This window comes from Benincasa hispida, chromosome 11 (assembly GCF_009727055.1).
Source record: "Benincasa hispida cultivar B227 chromosome 11, ASM972705v1, whole genome shotgun sequence".
Taxonomy (NCBI): Eukaryota; Viridiplantae; Streptophyta; class Magnoliopsida; order Cucurbitales; family Cucurbitaceae; genus Benincasa; species Benincasa hispida.
In genome coordinates this window covers 64,557,242-64,576,584 of record NC_052359.1, presented here as the reverse complement: position 1 = coordinate 64,576,584, position 19,343 = coordinate 64,557,242, and the positions used below count along the sequence as shown (strand labels likewise).

At 35.7% G+C, this 19,343-nt stretch overlaps 1 protein-coding gene across 2 annotated transcripts; it reads right to left on the bottom strand.

Annotated features, from left to right (window-relative positions):
- Positions 1 to 428: 428 nt before the first annotated feature.
- Positions 429 to 18,139, bottom strand: LOC120091280 (DExH-box ATP-dependent RNA helicase DExH1). 2 transcript variants are annotated; one of them, XM_039049242.1, is made up of 16 exons: positions 17,858 to 18,139; positions 13,988 to 14,133; positions 13,609 to 13,708; positions 13,297 to 13,515; positions 13,124 to 13,219; positions 12,311 to 12,586; positions 6,959 to 7,162; positions 6,718 to 6,873; positions 5,911 to 6,003; positions 4,172 to 4,386; positions 3,457 to 3,616; positions 2,902 to 3,175; positions 2,634 to 2,826; positions 2,290 to 2,476; positions 1,124 to 1,492; positions 429 to 777 (listed from the first exon to the last, which is right to left on the bottom strand). In XM_039049242.1, exons 1-16 carry the CDS (start codon positions 18,137 to 18,139, stop codon positions 646 to 648), a joined length of 3,102 nt encoding a protein of 1,033 aa, XP_038905170.1. In that variant the 3' UTR covers positions 429 to 645. The 2 variants fall into 2 exon arrangements, with proteins under 2 accessions (XP_038905170.1, XP_038905171.1); XM_039049243.1 differs by lacking the exon at positions 17,858 to 18,139 and having other exon boundaries at positions 13,609 to 13,712; positions 13,988 to 14,128.
- Between the last annotated feature and the right edge of the window lie 1,204 nt (positions 18,140 to 19,343).

Sequence of the window (19,343 nt, the reverse complement as noted above, 5' to 3'; positions counted from 1 at the left end):
GGTATTGTTGGGTTCGATGCAAAAATCAAAGACAAGAATTAAGCTTGTACTATCGGAATGAAGAAGAAAATAGGGATTCAAGTATTGATCAACCATAGATTGAGGTGTAGGTTGAGTCGTTAACAAGGAAGATGAAGGTTCACTGATAGGGTTAAGAGAATCAGTCCCAACCATGGCGAACAAAGAACTAAGAAAGAAACCCACCGAGAGAACTTTTTATACATCTGAATACCAACCATATTAAATCTGAGAGTAAATAAATTCTCCCAATAAATTCTCCCACCTTTATTCAATGATCAAAGGCATTATAAATAGCCATGTGTCAGTAATAAAGATTGCTACTAACCAATAATAGAAGATCAGAAATTAAAATTTAAGTGACTAATGTCCTAATACCTTCACATAAATTGTGCAGAATTCAGCTAGCGCAAGTGTAATCACTTAAAAACAAAAACGTCAGCAAACTACTCCATACCGACAAAATGAATGATCTGTTCTATTGATTAGTGATATTATTTACCATATTCAGGCAAGGGTACCCAAGCATAAAGAACATATCGATCCCTTTGTTCTATTCTTAGTTGATACTAGAAGAAGCAATTACAACTAAAAGAAGCAATTACAACCAAAAGAAGCAATTCTGAATTAGTGATGTACAACTTGACTGTGCAGTAACTCGACTGCAGCTGCCACCACCCCTTTTCCTTCCGTAGTAATGTCGAAACCTGGCTCCTCAATCTTTCTATTCAAAAGCTTGTCTAGTTCACCGCGCAGTTTCTGAGGAAAGGAAAGAAACGAATAAAAGGTAAATCAATGCAATGGAACCCCCAAAACATAAATATACATCTGCTACATAGCTCCGTTTGATCGTTAATAAATGCAATGGCAATTTAATCCTGGCTATCAAAATTTGACATGCCTTCAATAAGTCCAAAAGTCCCTTTATTAAGAAAAATGAAAAATCCTTCATTGTCCTAGCCAAGATATTCAAACCCAACAATCACTTGTAAGAGCAAATGTCTCCTAAAACCCTCATCTTTGCAATACATAAATGTCCGGGTGGAAGAAAGCACTTGAAGGGCCAAAGAAGTGAAAAATAAATTAGACGTCGTGAAGAAATTACCTTTATTAAATCTAAAACGCTCTTTGATGCAGAGAAATGAAGGTAGCCACCCAGCATTTCAATGCCATCTCCAGTTTTGGTAGGTACAAGATTACCACCGAACAACAACAAGGCATAGTCCGATATATTGGTGGAGTCTCTAATGTATATACTAGTTGTTTTGACTTTCTCACTGTAAACCATGTAAGGCAGAGGGAAGATATGAACCCCTGCATTGACAGATCCGGGATGAATATCCACTTTCCCAACTTCCTTAGTATAGAAGGCTGTCCTTTTTCCTCTTCTTTTACATTGTACGACATTAGGATATAGTCCAGCACAAAGCACTGCACACACCATCTCCAAATCTTGGCTGTATTGGTTGTAAGCCTGCAGAACAAGTGACATCTCTGTTATCCTAGAAATGCCTGATATTCCTTTTAAAAAGAATAAACGAAAGATTTCTTCCAATCTCTAATCCAAAAAGAGAATGTACAAGGGGAAAGGGGGACAGAGATTGAAACCAATAGAAAAGGACAAGAGAGACGAGGAAAATAAAAATTCCAGCATGTCAAATTTCAGAACTCGTGAAAAAAAACCAAGTGCTTTTTCATAAAACAATGAAAAATTAGCAAAAATCGATCAAGGATGACACCTAAAAAAAATGTGAACATACGGCCAGCCCTCAAGGAATTGAAGTGCACTGAGATCAAAACTTAAGGATTTGACATAAAATAGAACTCAAGGTTAATGCCTTTTACTCAGTTGCAGAACCGTATGACAAATCTTCAAGCATTCAAAAGGCCAAAATCCCTCTTTTTACAGGCTAATTCTTCCATGTCTATGCTCTCTCTGTCTGTATTGGCTACATATACGTGTTATTAACCAAGAGCTAACTCATTAATTTCATTACTAGTTGCTAGGTTGCTACCTTACAATTCGATCACGTGGAGGTTTAGGTAATGTATCAATATATTTACCAAATACCAAATTCATAAATCTTGTTAAATTATGAAGTGAACTTTATTCTTTATTTATAGTTATTTATGCTTTGTTTCAAACTAACTTAATGCAATTGTACATCAAGATGAATCACTTCAATGAAATAACTGAGGTGCTGCACACCTTTTGATTCAGAAGGGACCCAAAATTTCCCTCCCAAAATAAGTTTTTGACAGAAAGCTTACACTTGGTCCCCTGGACTTGTTTACAAAGCCAATATCAGATAATAGATCTAGAAACTGCATTCTCATATCATCCATCATCTGCAAGGTTACTGGAGATAAGAAGTTATCCCAACAGAACGATCTTTCAGCTCCATTTCTTTTTGCATCCTTCCATCCTTCAAAGGCTTTAAGAAGAGCAACGTGATCACTGCACAGGTAGTTTTTAATTCCAATTTCAGAAATAGAAAACAAAAGAATCTCGCATAAAAAAAGTTGAAAATCCCCCACAGTAGTAGTAAGCTATAGCTTTTTATTATATATATTTACAAATAATATATATTTTTTATCACACCAAACATTGTCACCTGCAAGAATCACCAGCAAATGATTTCTTTGCATCATTTGCTTCCTCTTTCCTATTAATGGGCAAAATAAATGGATCGCGGTGAGCGAGAGCGGCAGCAATGGTCAAGGCAGGACTCAGGCATTGAAATATAGAACCCATGAGAAGCATCTTCCCTATATTTGGGTCCAGTGGTAGGGTGCAAAGATGACGACCTGCAACATGGCTTGCAAGATTAGTGATCACAATTCAATATTCAACAAGAAAATGAAAATCCATCCATTATATACCCAGTGGTGTAAGCTCCTCCATATCATCTAAAGCACCAATTGTTTTGAGAAGTTCAATGGCGTTTTGGACTGCAAGAGGATCTGGTGGTTGTAATGCCTGTGCCAAAAAGGATCCAACAGTTCCTAGCTGCAAACTTTTGATATTCAGACAAAGTTCTTGTAAAGGAGTTCTCAGAATTTCAGGTAACTGATACTGAAGCATTGCATCGTGGATAATTTTTGGATAGAGCCTATAACAAACACCAGGTTGCACACGACCAGCACGACCTCGCCTCTGAAAATTTTGCAATCATTCATGAGAAAAACAAAATCAATTTGTAAACCAAACAAACCTAAGAGCATTAAATTTGGATACCACAAATTTGTATTTGCAGTATTCTTCTTTCATTTATTTACTTGCAAGCAAGGAAATACTTGTAGAGCAGATTCCTTTAAATGGGTTTTTGATTCTCTTTCGGGGTTACCCACCCTCCTCATCTTTAATGGAAGTTTATTTTCATCACTCAACCAAAAGGGGTCATAAATTTCAATTTATCATTACAAGAAAGTGGATACCTGGTGTGCTGAAGCCTTGGAAATCCATGAAGGTAGCAGACAAGCAAGTTTGTTTAAAGCATCATAACTCGTCTCCTTTGCTTTTCCACAATCTATGACATAGACAACGTCATCTATGGTGATACTACTCTCAGCAATATTAGTTGCCAGCACAATTTTTCTACAAGAATAGACAAATGTGGATTGAAAGAAGGAAAATGTAGCAACAAATTAAGATTTTTTTTTTGGATAAGATATATTTTCATCCTCTCATATACAAATACAAATCCATGAAAATCAAGAAGAAAAATTACGAATTCTTCCTCTCATATACAAATATATAGAAGAAGAAGAAATATTAAAAAGGTTTCATGAATTTCCTGAGGAACTAAAATTTCCTTTGACATGATTACTCCCATAGGGGATCTCTTTTATGATGTTTAATGACTGTGCTACATTCTGTCATTTTGTTCAGTTTGTTATTATAAAAAGAAAAGAATAATACAATATCACAAAGGTTTTTTAATCCCATCATCTTTTAGCTGAACCTGAATCCAAGAGATCTTTACTACTGTACTACCTCTTGCTACTTTTCACAGTTTTTAAGGGTTGATGAAAATCCCTTAAACAATGATCAAAGTCTTGAAAAAGAAACAAAAAAATCCCTTAGCTTTCTTTTCAGCACACTAAGAAAAAGGGGATCCTATAAGTTAAACTAGCAGAGGGTCAAACTTACCTTTTGGCGGGGGGAGGACTATCAAATATTTCTCGTTGATTAATGGTTGGCATGGAGCCATGTAAAGGAAGGACTAAGAACTTTCCAGAATCTCCAAGATAATTGTTTGCTTTGACTTTGTCAAGTAGTTTAGAAATCTCATCCCAACCGGTAAGGAATACGAGAATAGCACCATTACCTTCATGGCGACAAATATATTCAACAGTTGATTCCACCTACAGATAATCAGCACAACTGGTTATATGAAAAGAAAATCTATGCTTAGAAGTAGCATGACCTAGTGAAGAAAAGGAGGGAATCAATTAAACTTGTACAGCTTGAAGATCTCAATTGTCAAATTGAAGCGAAGATCTCCAAAAAAAAAAAATAATAATCTCTACCAAGTGAATTGAATGAGCAAAAAACAGTGAGCATTTTTGGGATAGGAAAAACAGTGAGCATTTGAGTTTAGCTTTTAATCTCCAAGAAGGCATTTAGGATGCAGGAACGAGAATGTAATGGCGAGGAAGATTTGTTTAGCATGTATTAAAAATTGAATTGTACTCCTTACAAAATTTATTGGGTAAAGTTGAATAGACTTTATTGACAATAGTCGTTTAAAATTACTTCATTCATACAAAATATGAAAATTTTCAAGTAAGACGAATAAATTAAAATTAAAGAAATCAAATAGAGTAATAAGTTTTTATATTAACTATAGTTAGCGGGGTTAGCAAAAAAAAAAGAAAAAGAAAAAGAAAAAAGAAAAAACACCCAATCAAAACATAGATTTTTTTAATGCATTTTCCCTCCTCTCATATACTATTTTAATTAGTGGGTTTATACTATTTATGGAAGTTAAAATGTCTTTTTTCCTTAACATCTTGATGGTGAGAACTTCGCAGATTATTTCGCTCAAGTCAGCATCCCTTGTGTTCCTATCAAGTCCATTGACCAAAAAGGGCTTGAAATTCTTGACACAGAAAGAGATGTTCTTTTTTGTTGTTTTTCAGATGGTTTGCTGTTCTATTTGGATGGTTATGTCTTTTGGGGGTGGATCTCTTTTTGGTTTTCTTTAGTTCTTGTGGGATTTTCTTTGAGTTTTGGTTAATTTGTTGCTTTGGAGATTTGGCTAGCTTGTTGCTGGCTAGTCCGCTGTTCTGGCGAATTTTTGTTGGTTTTTTCTTTTGGAGGTTGCTTTTTTGGCTTTTTGTCTCCTCTCCCTTCTGGGATTTTTTGTTTTGTTTGTCTCCTTGCATCAATCGAAAGTTGTTTCTGGTTAAAAAATGGATTCCTTTAAAATCCACATGCATAGGTTACATGATGCAAGATCCAATTTCTTCTTGCACACTAGAAATAAGACATAATGCGCCAGTATATTTGGTACCTGTAGGGATTCAAAACCAGAAGAAAATGGGCCCAAGATCTAAAATATTAAACGTCTATATTTATGAAAAATCTCCCTGGAGTATCCAACATGGTTTGAGAAACGTAACCTTCCCATGGCCATCGTGCAGTGAAGCCAACGGGAGTTTTACACAATATCTCAAATCCTTTATCCTTTATTTCTCCCTTTTGTTTCAAATTTTTTATCTTTTGCAAAAGCTGAAAGAAGATTTCAGATTACTTATGTCCCCCATGTTTTGTACTTCCATCTCATCAGTAATATTGTTTTCTTTATTTAAGAGAAGAGAGAGAGAAGAGGACGAAGTAGCAATAGATTCATCTTCTGTGGTTCGTTATAACATCTAAGAACATACCAGACTCAAATCAAGTTGTGTTCCAGACCAGGCTTCAAGTGACTTTCTCGTAGATGAACTGTAACCTCTGTAATGAGTATCAATATCAACATCCTACAAAACAACAATAATGCTGCGGATCAGTATTACTGAAAATAATACATTGATTACACAACTCTAATCAGGAATGATTCTAATATTTTAAAGGCTATACGCAAAATGTCAACAGAGATAACTTGAATTGGTCCATCATTAACAAAAAAATACATACTAAACCAACAACCTACTGCTGCTTCCCGCAGTGCACTAAAATTAGAAATCCCACCAATCAAAATTTCAGTAATATGAAATTGAAATCCTCTGAGTGCATCAGAAATTACAATGTTACAACCGCAAAAGAATAAGAAAAACAAGCTACTAGGACTGCATGTTTCACTCTCAAAGAAAATTTTGTTTTAACGACTTACAAGAAATGAGCTTTTTATTGATATTTGAGAAGTTACAAACTACCGACTTTCTAAAGAGAACAAAACGAAAAAGAAGTCACAACTAATATCCATGGTGGTCACCTACCTAGGATTTAATATCCAACGAGTTCCCTTAACACCCAAATATTGTAGGGTCAAGTGGGTTGTCCCGTGAGATTAGTCGAGATACACGTCAGCTAGCCCGGACACTCACGGATATAAAAAAAATTTAAAAAGGACCCACAACTAAAACTATCCACGGTATAACATTCAAATATACAAAATAGCAATGTAACTAACCATGCGAATACACAACAAAGATAAATTAAACATTAAATGCAGCATTAGGGATAAAGAATACCTCAAATAATTCTGATAAAGGATCCTTCTTAGACTCTTGTTGTCTCCTTCTTCTCCTTGAATTTCCTTCAAAGTTTTCGAACTCTGACTTGATATTATAACGAGTTTTCTCCAGCACATCCTCTAGAAAGAACTCTGTCACAGCAAATGTTTTTCCCTGACATTTCATAGAAACACTATATATTATAATTATTAAATAAATACATATTAAAAATATGTTACGACAAAGATGTTATACATACTGGTATGTGTAAGGTTGGGGCATTTCCAAAGTATTTGGAGAACAAGTCTGCATTGATGGTGGCACTCATTAAAATAAGACGTAAATCTGGCCGCCGAGGAAGAAGGTTGCGCAGAATTATTAATAAAAAGTCCTCATTCATGCCTCTTTCATGTATTTCATCCACAAGCAAATGGCTAACACCAGTCAATTGTGGGTCCTGAACCTGAAATTCAAGACGAGGAGCCCCTGAGATTGTGTACCTATCACAGCTTTGAGCAGACTTAAGAGACCATGACCTTGCTAAAGCTACAACAAGAACAATATTCAGACATGCATTAAGACAGAACAGCAGAAATTTGAAGCCTATGAAGGGGCTGGAGAAGTCTGAAGATGTGTTCAGATGGAACATTAAATTTCCACTGTTGGAACTTCTATATTTGTATATTTTGGAATTTCTATTTTTGTATATGAATATGTTTTCCTTTATTGTCTATATTCTTTCAATAATTGTAAAAGATCTCTCTCCTATATAAGAAGACCTAAACTATAAGAAGACCTAACCTTCACATATTGAATAAGAAAAAAAGGAGATTAATATTTCCATTCCTCCAATTTCTACATGGTATCAGAGCCATCTCTGCGAATTTTCTTAGGTTTCACGTTCGAAATCCTAGTAAAAAAAATACAGAGCATTGAAACTTCAATCAACATACCAATTCGTTTGAAGGTGCGCATCAGAAAAACTCTATCTATGAACGGGAGCTTCACGTCCGAAGCAAATCCATGACTTATGAGGAATCATTCAAAAAGGAAGAAAATTGTAGCCAAGCTTCACATCAGAAGCAAATCACAGCCGATCGAAACCCTCTGAAACAAATCGGCCAAGAATCATGGATTGAAGTCCCGACTGAGCAACGAAAAGCTAGGGTTCCTCATCATGGGACAACCGGGTCGTCGGGTCGCGTGTATCCAAGTTGTGGGTTGAGTCCGTGCAACTGAGACGGGTCGTGGGCCAACTCCATTTCGATTCCAGGTCCAATTATGCGTCGTGGGTTGTGAATCAGGTTCACAGCGCAAGTCTGGGTCGGTTTTCGAAACACGTTCTTCGACCACGAAACTCGTTCATCAATTGAAAGCATCCAGCCGAATCGCGTTGTTGATTGTCAATTCCCGTAAGCATCATCGCCGATCGTGGGTGCCAATTGCCGTGAGCCTCGTGAAGTCAGAAAGCCGTAAGGTTGCCGTACTGTCGTGGGCTTGGTTTCCTATACTGTCGTGGGTGGCCAATTCTCAACTGGGTAGCAGATTAAATTGTGGGAAAAGTGTTTTATCGACTGGGTAGCAACTTCAACCGGGTCTGGTTCAATTTTTTGGTTCAGCATCCAATCTGTCTGGCTTGGCCAGCTGGTTTATTAAAAATCTATTTTTCTAGTTTGATTCACTCCTAGTTTGGGTTGCTTCTATTGGATTTGGGTTAAAACTCTTTCTTTTTGGGTGGATTTCTACTATTTGCTAAATCTTCTATCATGTTACAAGAGCAAATTCATCAAATCCTACAACTATCAACCACCAATTTTTCATCTAATAATTCATGTGTTTCTTTGACTTACACAGGTCCCAAGACATTCTCGTGTAGTAATTCATCTTTGTGGATTATTGATTCCAGAGCTTCAAATCACATGACTAGTTCTTCGTCTTCTTTTAATTCGTACTCTCCATTATATTGCAATGAGAAAATTAGAATTGTCAATGGTAATTTTTCTTCTATTGCAAGAAAATGAACTATTAAATTGACTGAAAATATTTCTCTCCAGTTTTGTCTTACATGTTCCAAAATTAGCCTGTAATCTTATATCCGTTTCTAACTTCCAAAGATTTTAATTGTCGTGTTACATTTTTTGAATCTCATTGTATTTTTCAGGATCAGGATTCGGGGAGGATGATTGGGTGTGCTAGGATGCTTGATGGTCTCTACTACTTTGATGAAGGTTATTTTAGAAATAAAGTAATTCAAGGTCTTAGTAGTATCAGTTCTCTTTTTGTTAAAGAACAAATTATACTGTGGCATCATAGACTAGGACATCCCAGTTTTCTTTATCTGAAATATTTATTTCCATATTTATTTAAGGGAATTGATTATTCATCTCTTGATTGTGAAAGTTGCATTTTCACCAAGAATCGTCAGTCTACATATTTTCCAAAACCTTACAAGGCTTCAAAACCTTTTTATTTAATTCATACCGATGTTTGGGGTCCTTCTAAAATTACGACTCATAGTGGAAAAAGATGGTTTGTAACTTTTATTGATGATCATACTCGTTTATCTTGGGTTTATTTAAAGAAGAAAAAATCTGAGGTGAAAGACATTTTTAAACAATTTTACAATATGATTGAAACTCAATTTCAAACCAAAATCTTCATTTTACACCCTGATAATGGAACTGAGTACTTAAATGAGTTTTTTGGTGAATTTTTGAAAACAAAGGTATCATTCATCAATCTACATGCCGAGACATTCCCCAACAAAATGGGATTGCTTAAAGAAAAAATAGGCATTTACTAGAAGTGGCACGTGCTATAATGTTTTCTATGCAAGTTCCAAAATATCTATAGGGGAAAGCAATTCTTACAGCTACCTACCTAATAAATAGAATGCCTAGTAAGATCTTGAATTTTAAGACTCCCATCCACTGCCTTAAAGAAGAATTTCTAACATCCCGCATATATTCTAAATTACCCCTCAAAGTTTTTGGATGTACTACGTATGTTCACATACCCGACCAATTCCAGTCTAAACTTGATTATAGGGCTATTAAATGCATTTTTCTGGGTTACTCTTCAAATAAAAAAGGTTATGAATGTTTTGACCCTTTGACAAAAAAACTCTCGAGTATGGATGTGACTTTTTTAGAAAATCAACCATATTTCCCCAAAATTCTCTTAAGGGGAGAAGCCAAATTTGGAAGAAAATTTTTGAGATGTTTGTATTCCTATTTCCAACCCTAATCATCCAAATGTTACTAGATCTATGATGTCAAGTGTAGAAACTTCTCGATCAAGGGGAGAAATACTACAAAATGATCATATTGATCAAGTGTCTGAGTTTAAGTTTTATACTAGAACAAAATTCAATCAAGGGAACCAAGACAAGATAGTTGATCCTTCACACGACCAATCTGAGACCCCGACGACTGAAACTGGTAATTCTTCTTCTATTCCTACCCCTTCAACTACTCAAAGTACTTTTCCAGTAGTGTCTGATCTCGACGTTCCCATTGCTCTTAGAAAAGGTATTCGTAGTTGTACCAAACATCCTATTGCAAACTTTGTCATATAAAAAATTGTCAAATAATCATAGATCTTTCACTTCCAAAATTGATGACTTGTTTGTTCCAAAGAATATACACGAGGCTTTAGATGATCCAAATTGGAAATTAGCAGTTATGGAAGAGATGAATGCTCTAAAACAAAATGGAACTTGGGAAATAGTAGAATTACCTAAAAATAAGAAACCAATGGGGTGTACAAAGTATCATGCTGATGGTAGTGTTGAAAGATACAAAGCCAGACTGGTAGCTAAAGGATTCACTCAGACATATGGAATTGATTATCAAGAAACATTTGCCCTTGTTGCAAAAATTAACTCTATTAGAATTCTTTTGTCTCTTGCAGTTAATTTGGATTGGCCGCTTTACCAACTTGATGTGAAAAATGCTTTTATGAATGGTGATCTTGAGAAAGAGGTCTTTATGAGCTTACCACCAAGTTTTGAGAAGGAGATTGGCTGTAATAAAATTTGCAAATTAAAAAATTTGGTGGTTTTGAGAAGAAGATTGGCAGTAGTAAAATTTGCAAATTAAAAAAATCTCTCTATGGTCTTAAACAATCCCCAAGAGCTTGAGTTAGGCGTTTTGGAAAAGTTGTGTCCAGTTATGAATTTCTTAAAAGTCAAACAGATCATACATTATTTTATAAACATTCAGAGAATAATAAAATCTCAATTTTGATTGTTTATGTAGATGCTATTATTCTCAGGGTGATGATGAAGCACGCTTAGCTGATCTCAAGAAAAAACTGGCTTGTGAATTTCAAATTAAGGACTTAGAAACGTTGAAATATTTCCTAGGAATGGAATTTGCAAGATCAAAAAAGGGGATCGTTGTTAACCAAAGAAAGTATGTCCTTGATTTACTTAAAGAAACAGGCTTGCTTGGTTGCAAGGTTGCAGAAACTCCTATTGAACCTAATATAAAGCTTCTAGCAGCAAAAGCAAAAGAAATAAAGGACAAGGAACGGTATCAGAGGCTTGTTGGTAGATTAATTTATCTGTCTCATACACATCCTGATATTGCATTTGCTGTGAGCATAGTTAGTCAGTTTATGCATGCTCCTGGACCGACTCATTTTGAAGCAGCCTACAGAATTTTGAGATATTTGAAAGGATCTCTTGAAAAAGGTATTCTCAAAAGGAATAATCACTTCCAAATAGAAGTCTATATTGACGCAGATTGGGCTAGAAGTACTACAGATAGAAGATCCACCTCTGGTTATTGTTTTTTTATTGGAGGAAATTTGGTTACTTGGAGGAGTAAAGAAACAAAATGTGGTGGCCAGAAGTAGTGCTGAAGCAGAGTTTAGAGCATTGGCTCATGGAGTTTGTGAAAGCATATGGATCAAAAGGATACTTGAAGAGTTGAAGATTTCTTTTACTATGCCTATACGGATTTATTGTGACAATAAAGCTGCAATTTCTATTGCCCATAATCCAGTTCTACACGATAGAACAAAACATATTGAGGTTGATAAGCATTTTATTAAAGAAAAAATTGGAGGAACCATATGTATTCATTATCTTCCTACATCAGAGCAAATTGCTAATGTGCTAACTAAAGGTCTTCCAAAGAAACAATTTGACAGAATGATTAACAAGCTGGCTATGGAAGACATCTTCAAACCAGCTTGAGGGGGAGTGTTGGAATTTCTATATTTGTATATGAATATTTTTTCCTTCATGGTCTTTATTTTTTCCATAACTGTAAAAGGTCTCTCTCCAATATAAGAAGACCTAACGTGCACATATTGAATAAGAAAGAAAGGAGATTAATATCTCCATTCCTCCAATTTCTGCATCCACCAACATAAGTGGCCAGGAATTAGTTTTCAATTGCTGACTCAGAATTAAGTAAACACTGGAAGTCACAACTCACAAGCATTGGCCTGGGATTCTTTTTTATCAAGCTAGTTTATGTAACACCCTTATTGTCTAATTATAAATATCCATAGCATAGACGAAATTATTGGGGAGTTAAAAAGAGATCCATGGGCTATTAAAAATAAATCAGAAACACATGCACATGAAAAGAATATATACCAACTGCCGCAGTAGAACTCCAGTGGTGCAAAATAGTAGTCGAGTCTGAGCTGATTGTTTTGCTTCCAATCGTATTTGATATCCAACTGTTTCACCAAGATTTTCTCCCCTTTCAGAGGATATGCGAGCAGCAACTGAAATAGCAGAGATACGCCGAGGTTGGGTGCATATTATTTTGCAGTCAGCACCACGAAGTTTTGATATCTCCTCTTCTAAAATAAATTGAGGGAGCTGTGTGGTTTTACCGCATCCTGTCTCTCCTGAAACAACCAATACCTGACATTCAAGACAAAAATTGTGGATAGCATTAACTAGAGAAATAAAGCCATAATGCCCCTTGAGTCAAACATTCATAGAAATCAATACTCTGTTGAAACAGTCACCTTTGAGAAAATAGACTTAATCAATCAATACAATAAAAACTCAGAAAAAGAAATAGAATACTAAAGGGAAATTCAAAGGTTGATTCTGAGAAGGCTGGCTCTATCTGTCTCCAATAGTTTATACCCAAATATGCCTTCTTTGTTCCATCATGACCGTGGAAACTAATAATCTCTAACAAATTAGTGCTATGTCAAGTTATTTCACATAACTCCTCACGTACAAACTAAGCTCTCTCCTAATCGAACTCTAACAAATGTTCAGCATAGAATAGTGTGTCACATATTATATCCTTTCTGTTATCTTTTTGGTCAAATCAGGAGGGGAGAGAAGAAAATGTTCAAATTTTCAAATATAAATGTTAGCTTCAAAATGAAGATAACTTTTTGGCTAAGATAAATATAAAGATTGATAGAGACAAAGCATTTGCACCTGGCTTTCTGTCATTGCTTTTATAAATTCAGATTTTACATTGAATGCAGGAAGCTTTTCCCTAAATGCCAACATTGCTTTTAAGCCATCGTTTCCCTGCAATGCACAATAGGTTACATTATATTTATGTTAGAGAGAGAGAAAGCATCATTAGAAAAGACTAGCAAATTTACTTTCATCGCTTCCTGTGTCTGCTTAAGTTCAGCACTAAGTTTCTCCTTTGCTGAATCAGTCTCCAACTTGTAGGCAGGTTTTATGTTATTTACAGAAGTTGGGAACTGTTTGCCTTTATCAACTGATGCAGTAGACGAAACACTGTGCTCCCTCCCCTGACACTGCAAATCATCCAAAAGATCTCCAACTCTCCTCTCTATATCTGTAGTCATTCGAATCTACACATAGATTAAAATGAGGTTAGACTCAGCTTAAACAGTTTGGGTAACCAAAAGAAGTCATAACAATTCATTAAAAGACAAAAAATGAACCTCCTTTTGTGTAGACCCATGGCGTTCATCAAGATCAGCCCGGTAATCTGGCAATGGAACTTTACTAACCACAAGGGTCTTCCCCTTATTATATACATGGCTTTCTTTCCACAAGCACAGAATCAGTAAAATAAAGTATCAGATCCCATCCGAGGTAGCATATTGCATATATAGTGTTTTTGTACCATAAAAAGTACAAAAGGTTGTAGGCTCGTAACACAAATAACAATGAAGTGCTAATAGTGAAGGAAAAAATATTCTCAATGATTAAGGGGACAAAAACTGAGACAAGTAAAAACTCAAGCTTGTTTTTGTACTTAATTATAGATTTCAGTAAGTCTAATATTAATTCTTGTTAAATATGGCAGCAGAAACGTACAAGTAAAGACCCTGTTGATAAGCCATGTCAGAAAGGATTTCTTGATCACTTCGACTATAACTAAGCTTAATTATCATCTCCTGTTCCCCTCCTCTTTTCATCTGGTCCATCTTAGTCCACCATTCATCTTCATTAAGAACCTCCATCTGCATTTAGGAGTTATTTTCAAGGGGGACATAGATTAAAATGCAAAATTATACATTACACGATTGAATGTTAAAACAAGAATATAAGATCAAACATTATCGAAGTCATACACTAAAAAGGAAATGAAACCCAAAATGCCTCACTTTGTTTTTAAAATATTGATTGTTTCATTCAAGCTATAAACCCAAATAGATGATACCACTAGAAATATGCCAGTGTTTGGCTCTTTTTTTTTAATTTTTTGTTTTCTTATTTAAAAAAAAAAAGATTGGGTTCTTTTTTTTGTGGGCTTTGGTCTTTTTGTTTGCGCTTGGATTCTTTCGTTTATTCTCAATGAAAAGTATTGCTTTTATCAAAACAACGAAAAAACAAAAAAGTTTGATGAAAGGACTTCTGGATGGAGAAAATGAGGAATAGATTTAGTTATCCACCAAACTTGATTCTATTGTATTGTTTTTCTTTTTTTTGGGTATCTGTGAGCATCGAGGCCAGCTAACACACACCTCGACTAATGTCACGGAACAACCTGTCTGACTCTACAACATTTGGGTGTCAAATGAAACTCATAGGATATTAAATCCTAGATTATTTCAATTGAAAAAATCCATATTCTATTAGATTTTTTTCAATTGCAATAAGATTTCACTGGAGTATTAAAAATTTACAAAAAATGGAAGGGAGGCCTTGGCCTTCCGATGTCTAAGCACATTATATATATATAATGGAGTCTTGGATGAAATCGTTTCTGTTAAATGATATTATATTAAGCTTTTGGGTCAATTGGTGATTTAAAATGGTACCAGAGCAGGTGATTTAGGATTTAAAATGGTATTAGACAACATGGGGTTCCTTCACAAAACCAATTGGCAATGAGAGGAGTAACTCATCAATCTTATTAAAAGTGTGAGGTCCCTTGATTTTTCCAATGCGGGATCCTCAACATGCCCTTCAAAATGATGCCTCGTTTGGGTTCACCATTCTTGATCGTATCTCAATTTTTTTATTGGACCAAATACCCATTTGGACTTTATGGGCTCCGATACCATATTAGATAACATAGAGTTCCTTATCAAAACCAATTGCCAATGAGAAAAGTAACCCAACAATCTTATTAGGAGTGGGAGGTCCCTTGATTTTTCCAATTTGGGATCCTCAACATTTTCTTTTCTTGAGAATTGGCAAACTTAAGACTCAATCCAATTACTCTAATGCTTGTCATTATGTGTGCTTGGAGGTCTAAAAAATGTTTAACATGTTCCAAATATGCGGTTGAATCTCATTTCCACAAACAACTTGAAAACGATGGCTATCATAGTCACTTTGGTGATAATCATTAGAAACTCACTAGAGGCTCATTGGTGGTAGCAAGAAAAAATAGAAACTCCACAATGTATGTGATGAATGCAAAGCTCGCAAACGGTCATGTAAATGCAGTCGAAAATGAGTCGCTCATGGAGCTATAGCATAAATGACTTGGTCACGAGTCAGAAAGGATTAGATATTCTTGCAAAGAAGCATATCATACCACCCAGGTCTTGAATGTGTTATAGAGTTTCTAGTCAAAGTAGAAAGAGAGATTGAGAGACAATTGAAATACTTAGAACAGACAATGGTGGTGAGTATAGAGATTCATTTGATGAGTATTGTAAAAGGCATGGAATTAGACATCAAATGACAGTTCCTAAGACTCCTTAGCATAATGGTGAAGTTGCACGAATGAATCGCACCATTGTAGAAAGAGCCAAATGCATGTTGTCAAATGCAAAGTTGTCGAGACATTTTCGAGGTGAAATTGTGAAAACTACAGTGAACTTGATAAATCCTTCTCCAACCGTTTCTTTCAAATGTGAAATGGCCCCAAAAGATATGGACAGGAAAGTATTCTTCCTATGATTATTTGAAGGCCTTTGGATGCCAAGTGTTTGTTCATATCCCCAAAGATGAGAGAACAAAGCTAAACAATAAAACCAAACAATGCATATTTTTAGGTTATGGATATGATGAGTTTGGTTACGGTTTGTAGATCCAGTTGAAGAGAATCTTATTAGAAGCCGAGATGTTGCATTTCTCGAAGATCAAACTATTGAAGATATAGAGAACAAAGAAACTACAGCCTGAAAAAGATGATCTAATATATATGGGTTCTTCTTCTTCACATATGGAAGACAAAAATGGAAATAACAGTATTGATGATATTGTGCCCCCTGATGAGTTGCCAGTTCTAGAACACTGGTTTTTCTTGGTGATATTGTGCCCCCATGTGAAAATCCACCCTCTAAATCACCAAGAAATTGGCCAATGATGTTAATTCTAGAAAATCCACTTCATGGTTTTTTATTACATATGTAAGGGGCATGGAGAGTTACATTGTGGCAATCCAAGTTACAAAAGTGTGTTGCTCTTTAAACTATAGAAGTTAAGGTTATAGCGACGACCGAAGCTTGCAAAGAAATGCTTTGGATGGAGAAATTCTTGCAAGTGTTAACAAAGGTATGTGTTGTGTACTATGACAGACAGAGTGTTATTCATCTAAACAAGAATCCAAATTTTCACTCGAAGTCCAAGCATGTTGATGGCAAATATCATTGGATTCGGGACGTGTTGAATGATAAGTTGTTAGAAACTGAAAAGATACACACAAATGACAACGACTCAGATATGATGACAAAGGCCTTACCTAGAGGAAAGCATGAATTATGTAGATTGATAGCGGGTATGGTTGGCCCTTCTATGTAGTCAAGTGGGGGAGTTTCTTGGGTCCTGACAAAAATCACAGGAGGCCCAAAGTTTTGGTCCAATATGGTCAATTTGCTTTTAATGGAATGGAAAAATTAGAAGCTTGTTTAGCAAGCTTGCCTCCTCTAGTTTTTTCTAAAGAAGTTGAAAAAACGTAGGGAGGTGAGAAGAGAACAAAATATATGTGTGTGAGTTTGCTGCATAAGCTGGGTTTTGGTGACTTCGTTCAAGAGAAGAAGATAAGAGGAGACGGTTTTGATATTGTACTTGACGGTTTTGATATTGTACTTAGTGCAGTTTGTGTGGTGGTCGAAGAATCAGTTTGGTTCATCTTTATTGATTTCTCTGAGTTGTCCTCACCGATGAGATCTCTCCTTTATGTTTTTGTTCCATCTTTACTTGATGAAGGGTATTTTTATGCACCATTTTGTTTACTAGTGATGTATTTTGTTGATGGTCGTTGTATCCTCGACTAGGGAAGAAACTTTTGTAGCTCATTGCATTCATAGTGGAATTTTTTGGAGCCGTCTCATGGTTTTTCCTCTTACTCTGAGGGTTTTCATGTAAATGTTGGTGTTGTTAATTTTAGCTCCTTTGTGCTTGTGATTTAATTGACTTTGTATTTATTGGCTACATATTAAAAATCCCAACCCGTTTAACCATACTTTAAATAAATCTAATGATTTTTCCTTCACCTTCTCGTATTGATTTCTGTATTGTAACTACAGTAGCTTTTACACGTTGAGATTAGATTGGAGGGGCTTTTAATACGCATATAGAGAAAGAAAGAACGATTGAGTCGATGATCCGTCCCAAACATTAGACACAATCGGTTAAACCTAATGCAACAACTAACCCAGCTAATTAAGCTGAACGGTTCTTTAATTTTCGTTCCTCCCTTTCTCTAACCCACCGAACAGATCATCACCGTCCTCGGCCACCTTCCAACTCTTGAAGGATAAGTTATAAAAAACGTGTAGAGAGTACCTCAGCAGCCTTTTGTCGCAGACGCTCAGCACGCCAGACTGGGTCCCACCAACGTTGCTCCCCTCTACCGCCGCCGCCTCTACCTCCGCCACCTCCACCTCCGCCTCGTCGACCACCGCCGCGTCCTCCTCCGGAGGAACTACCACGACGGCCACCTTGATAGTTGGGCCGATATGACATTGCAAATGTTGAAATGAATGGCCGAAGTACAGAGAGTCGAGGCGCCAGAGATGGGTGCTTGCGAAGCAGAGAGTGATTAGAGACGAAAGTTCGCAGGGACATGAGTTTATAAAGCGAGTGAAATCGCACCCGACGGTCGTGGTACGTGGCGCCACGAGCGGCTGGCGTAATAAATAGTGAATGCTCTCACAAAACAACTGAAGTCGCTTCCATAGTTATTTTCATTTTTCTTTTTCTGTTCTACTTTGGTGGGGGAAAAAAACATTCCAATCATATTTTTGTTGTAAATTTGAGAAGTACAACCGTCCACGACGAAAATATAGATATGGAGAAAATATAATATAGTAACATATATGAATATAATATAATATATAAAATAAATAAATAACAAAAAGTAAATAAAATAACAAATAATTGATTTCTTCACTTTTTCCAATCTTTTTGGATTGAACACCAATATGTGTATCTTTCAAAACTCACCAAATGTCATTATTTATAGGCAATTTGACAAGTAGGAGGTCAATTACATTGACACTAATGGTGTGTAATCTTGAGACACTTGGACAACACATGGATATGTCTCGTTAAAACCATACTATGAAAAAACCCACTGGGAAAAAATCATAATGAACGAAAAAAAAGTACATAATTCATAAAATCTATACTAGTTACTCCCCCTCGTGGAAACATCATTTGAGATCTATGAGTTGTCGCATTTCAATGTTGTTCACCGATTTTTCAAAGGTTGCGGTAAGTAATGTCTTTGTAAATAAGTCTGTCTGGTTATCTTTCGAACAAATTTGTTGTAAAGTGATGTCATCATTTTCTTCAAGATAGTGAGTGTAGAAAAGTTTCGACGAAATGTGTTTTGTTCTATCCCCTTTAATATATCCACGTTTGATTTGGGATATGCATGTTGTATCATTTGAAAATTTTTACTAGAAGACAAACCACGTGTTCCACGAATGTGTTGGGTCATTGATCTTAGCCATACATTCTCGACCAGCCTCGTGAATTGCAAGAATTTCAGCATGATTTGAGGAAGCGGTTGTTATGGTCTATTTCACCGATTGCCATGATATAATAGTTCCTCCATGTGTGAACAAATAACATGTCTGAGATATAGCTTTGTGTGGATCAGATAAATATCCAAAATCTGCATAACCAACTATATCAAATTTTGATTTATTTGAATAAAACAAACTCATGTCGATCGTTCCTCGAAGATAACGAAATATATGCATAATTTCGTTCCAATATCTTTTTGTTGGAGAAGAAACATTTCTTGCTAATAAATTTGCTGAAA

What these genes read in the sequence shown, in the direction of transcription:
- LOC120091280 (XM_039049242.1), bottom strand. Translation starts at nt 18,139, where the DNA reads ATGTCCCTGCGAACTTTCGTCTCTAATCACTCTCTGCTTCGCAAGCAC. An exon ending in ATGGGTCTACACAAAAGGAG is followed by an intron (nt 13,516 to 13,608) that starts GTTCATTTTTTG and finishes ATCTATGTGTAG; the next exon opens with ATTCGAATGACTACAGATAT. An exon ending in CCAAGGCTTCAGCACACCAG is followed by an intron (nt 3,176 to 3,456) that starts GTATCCACTTTC and finishes CAAAATTTTCAG; the next exon opens with AGGCGAGGTCGTGCTGGTCG.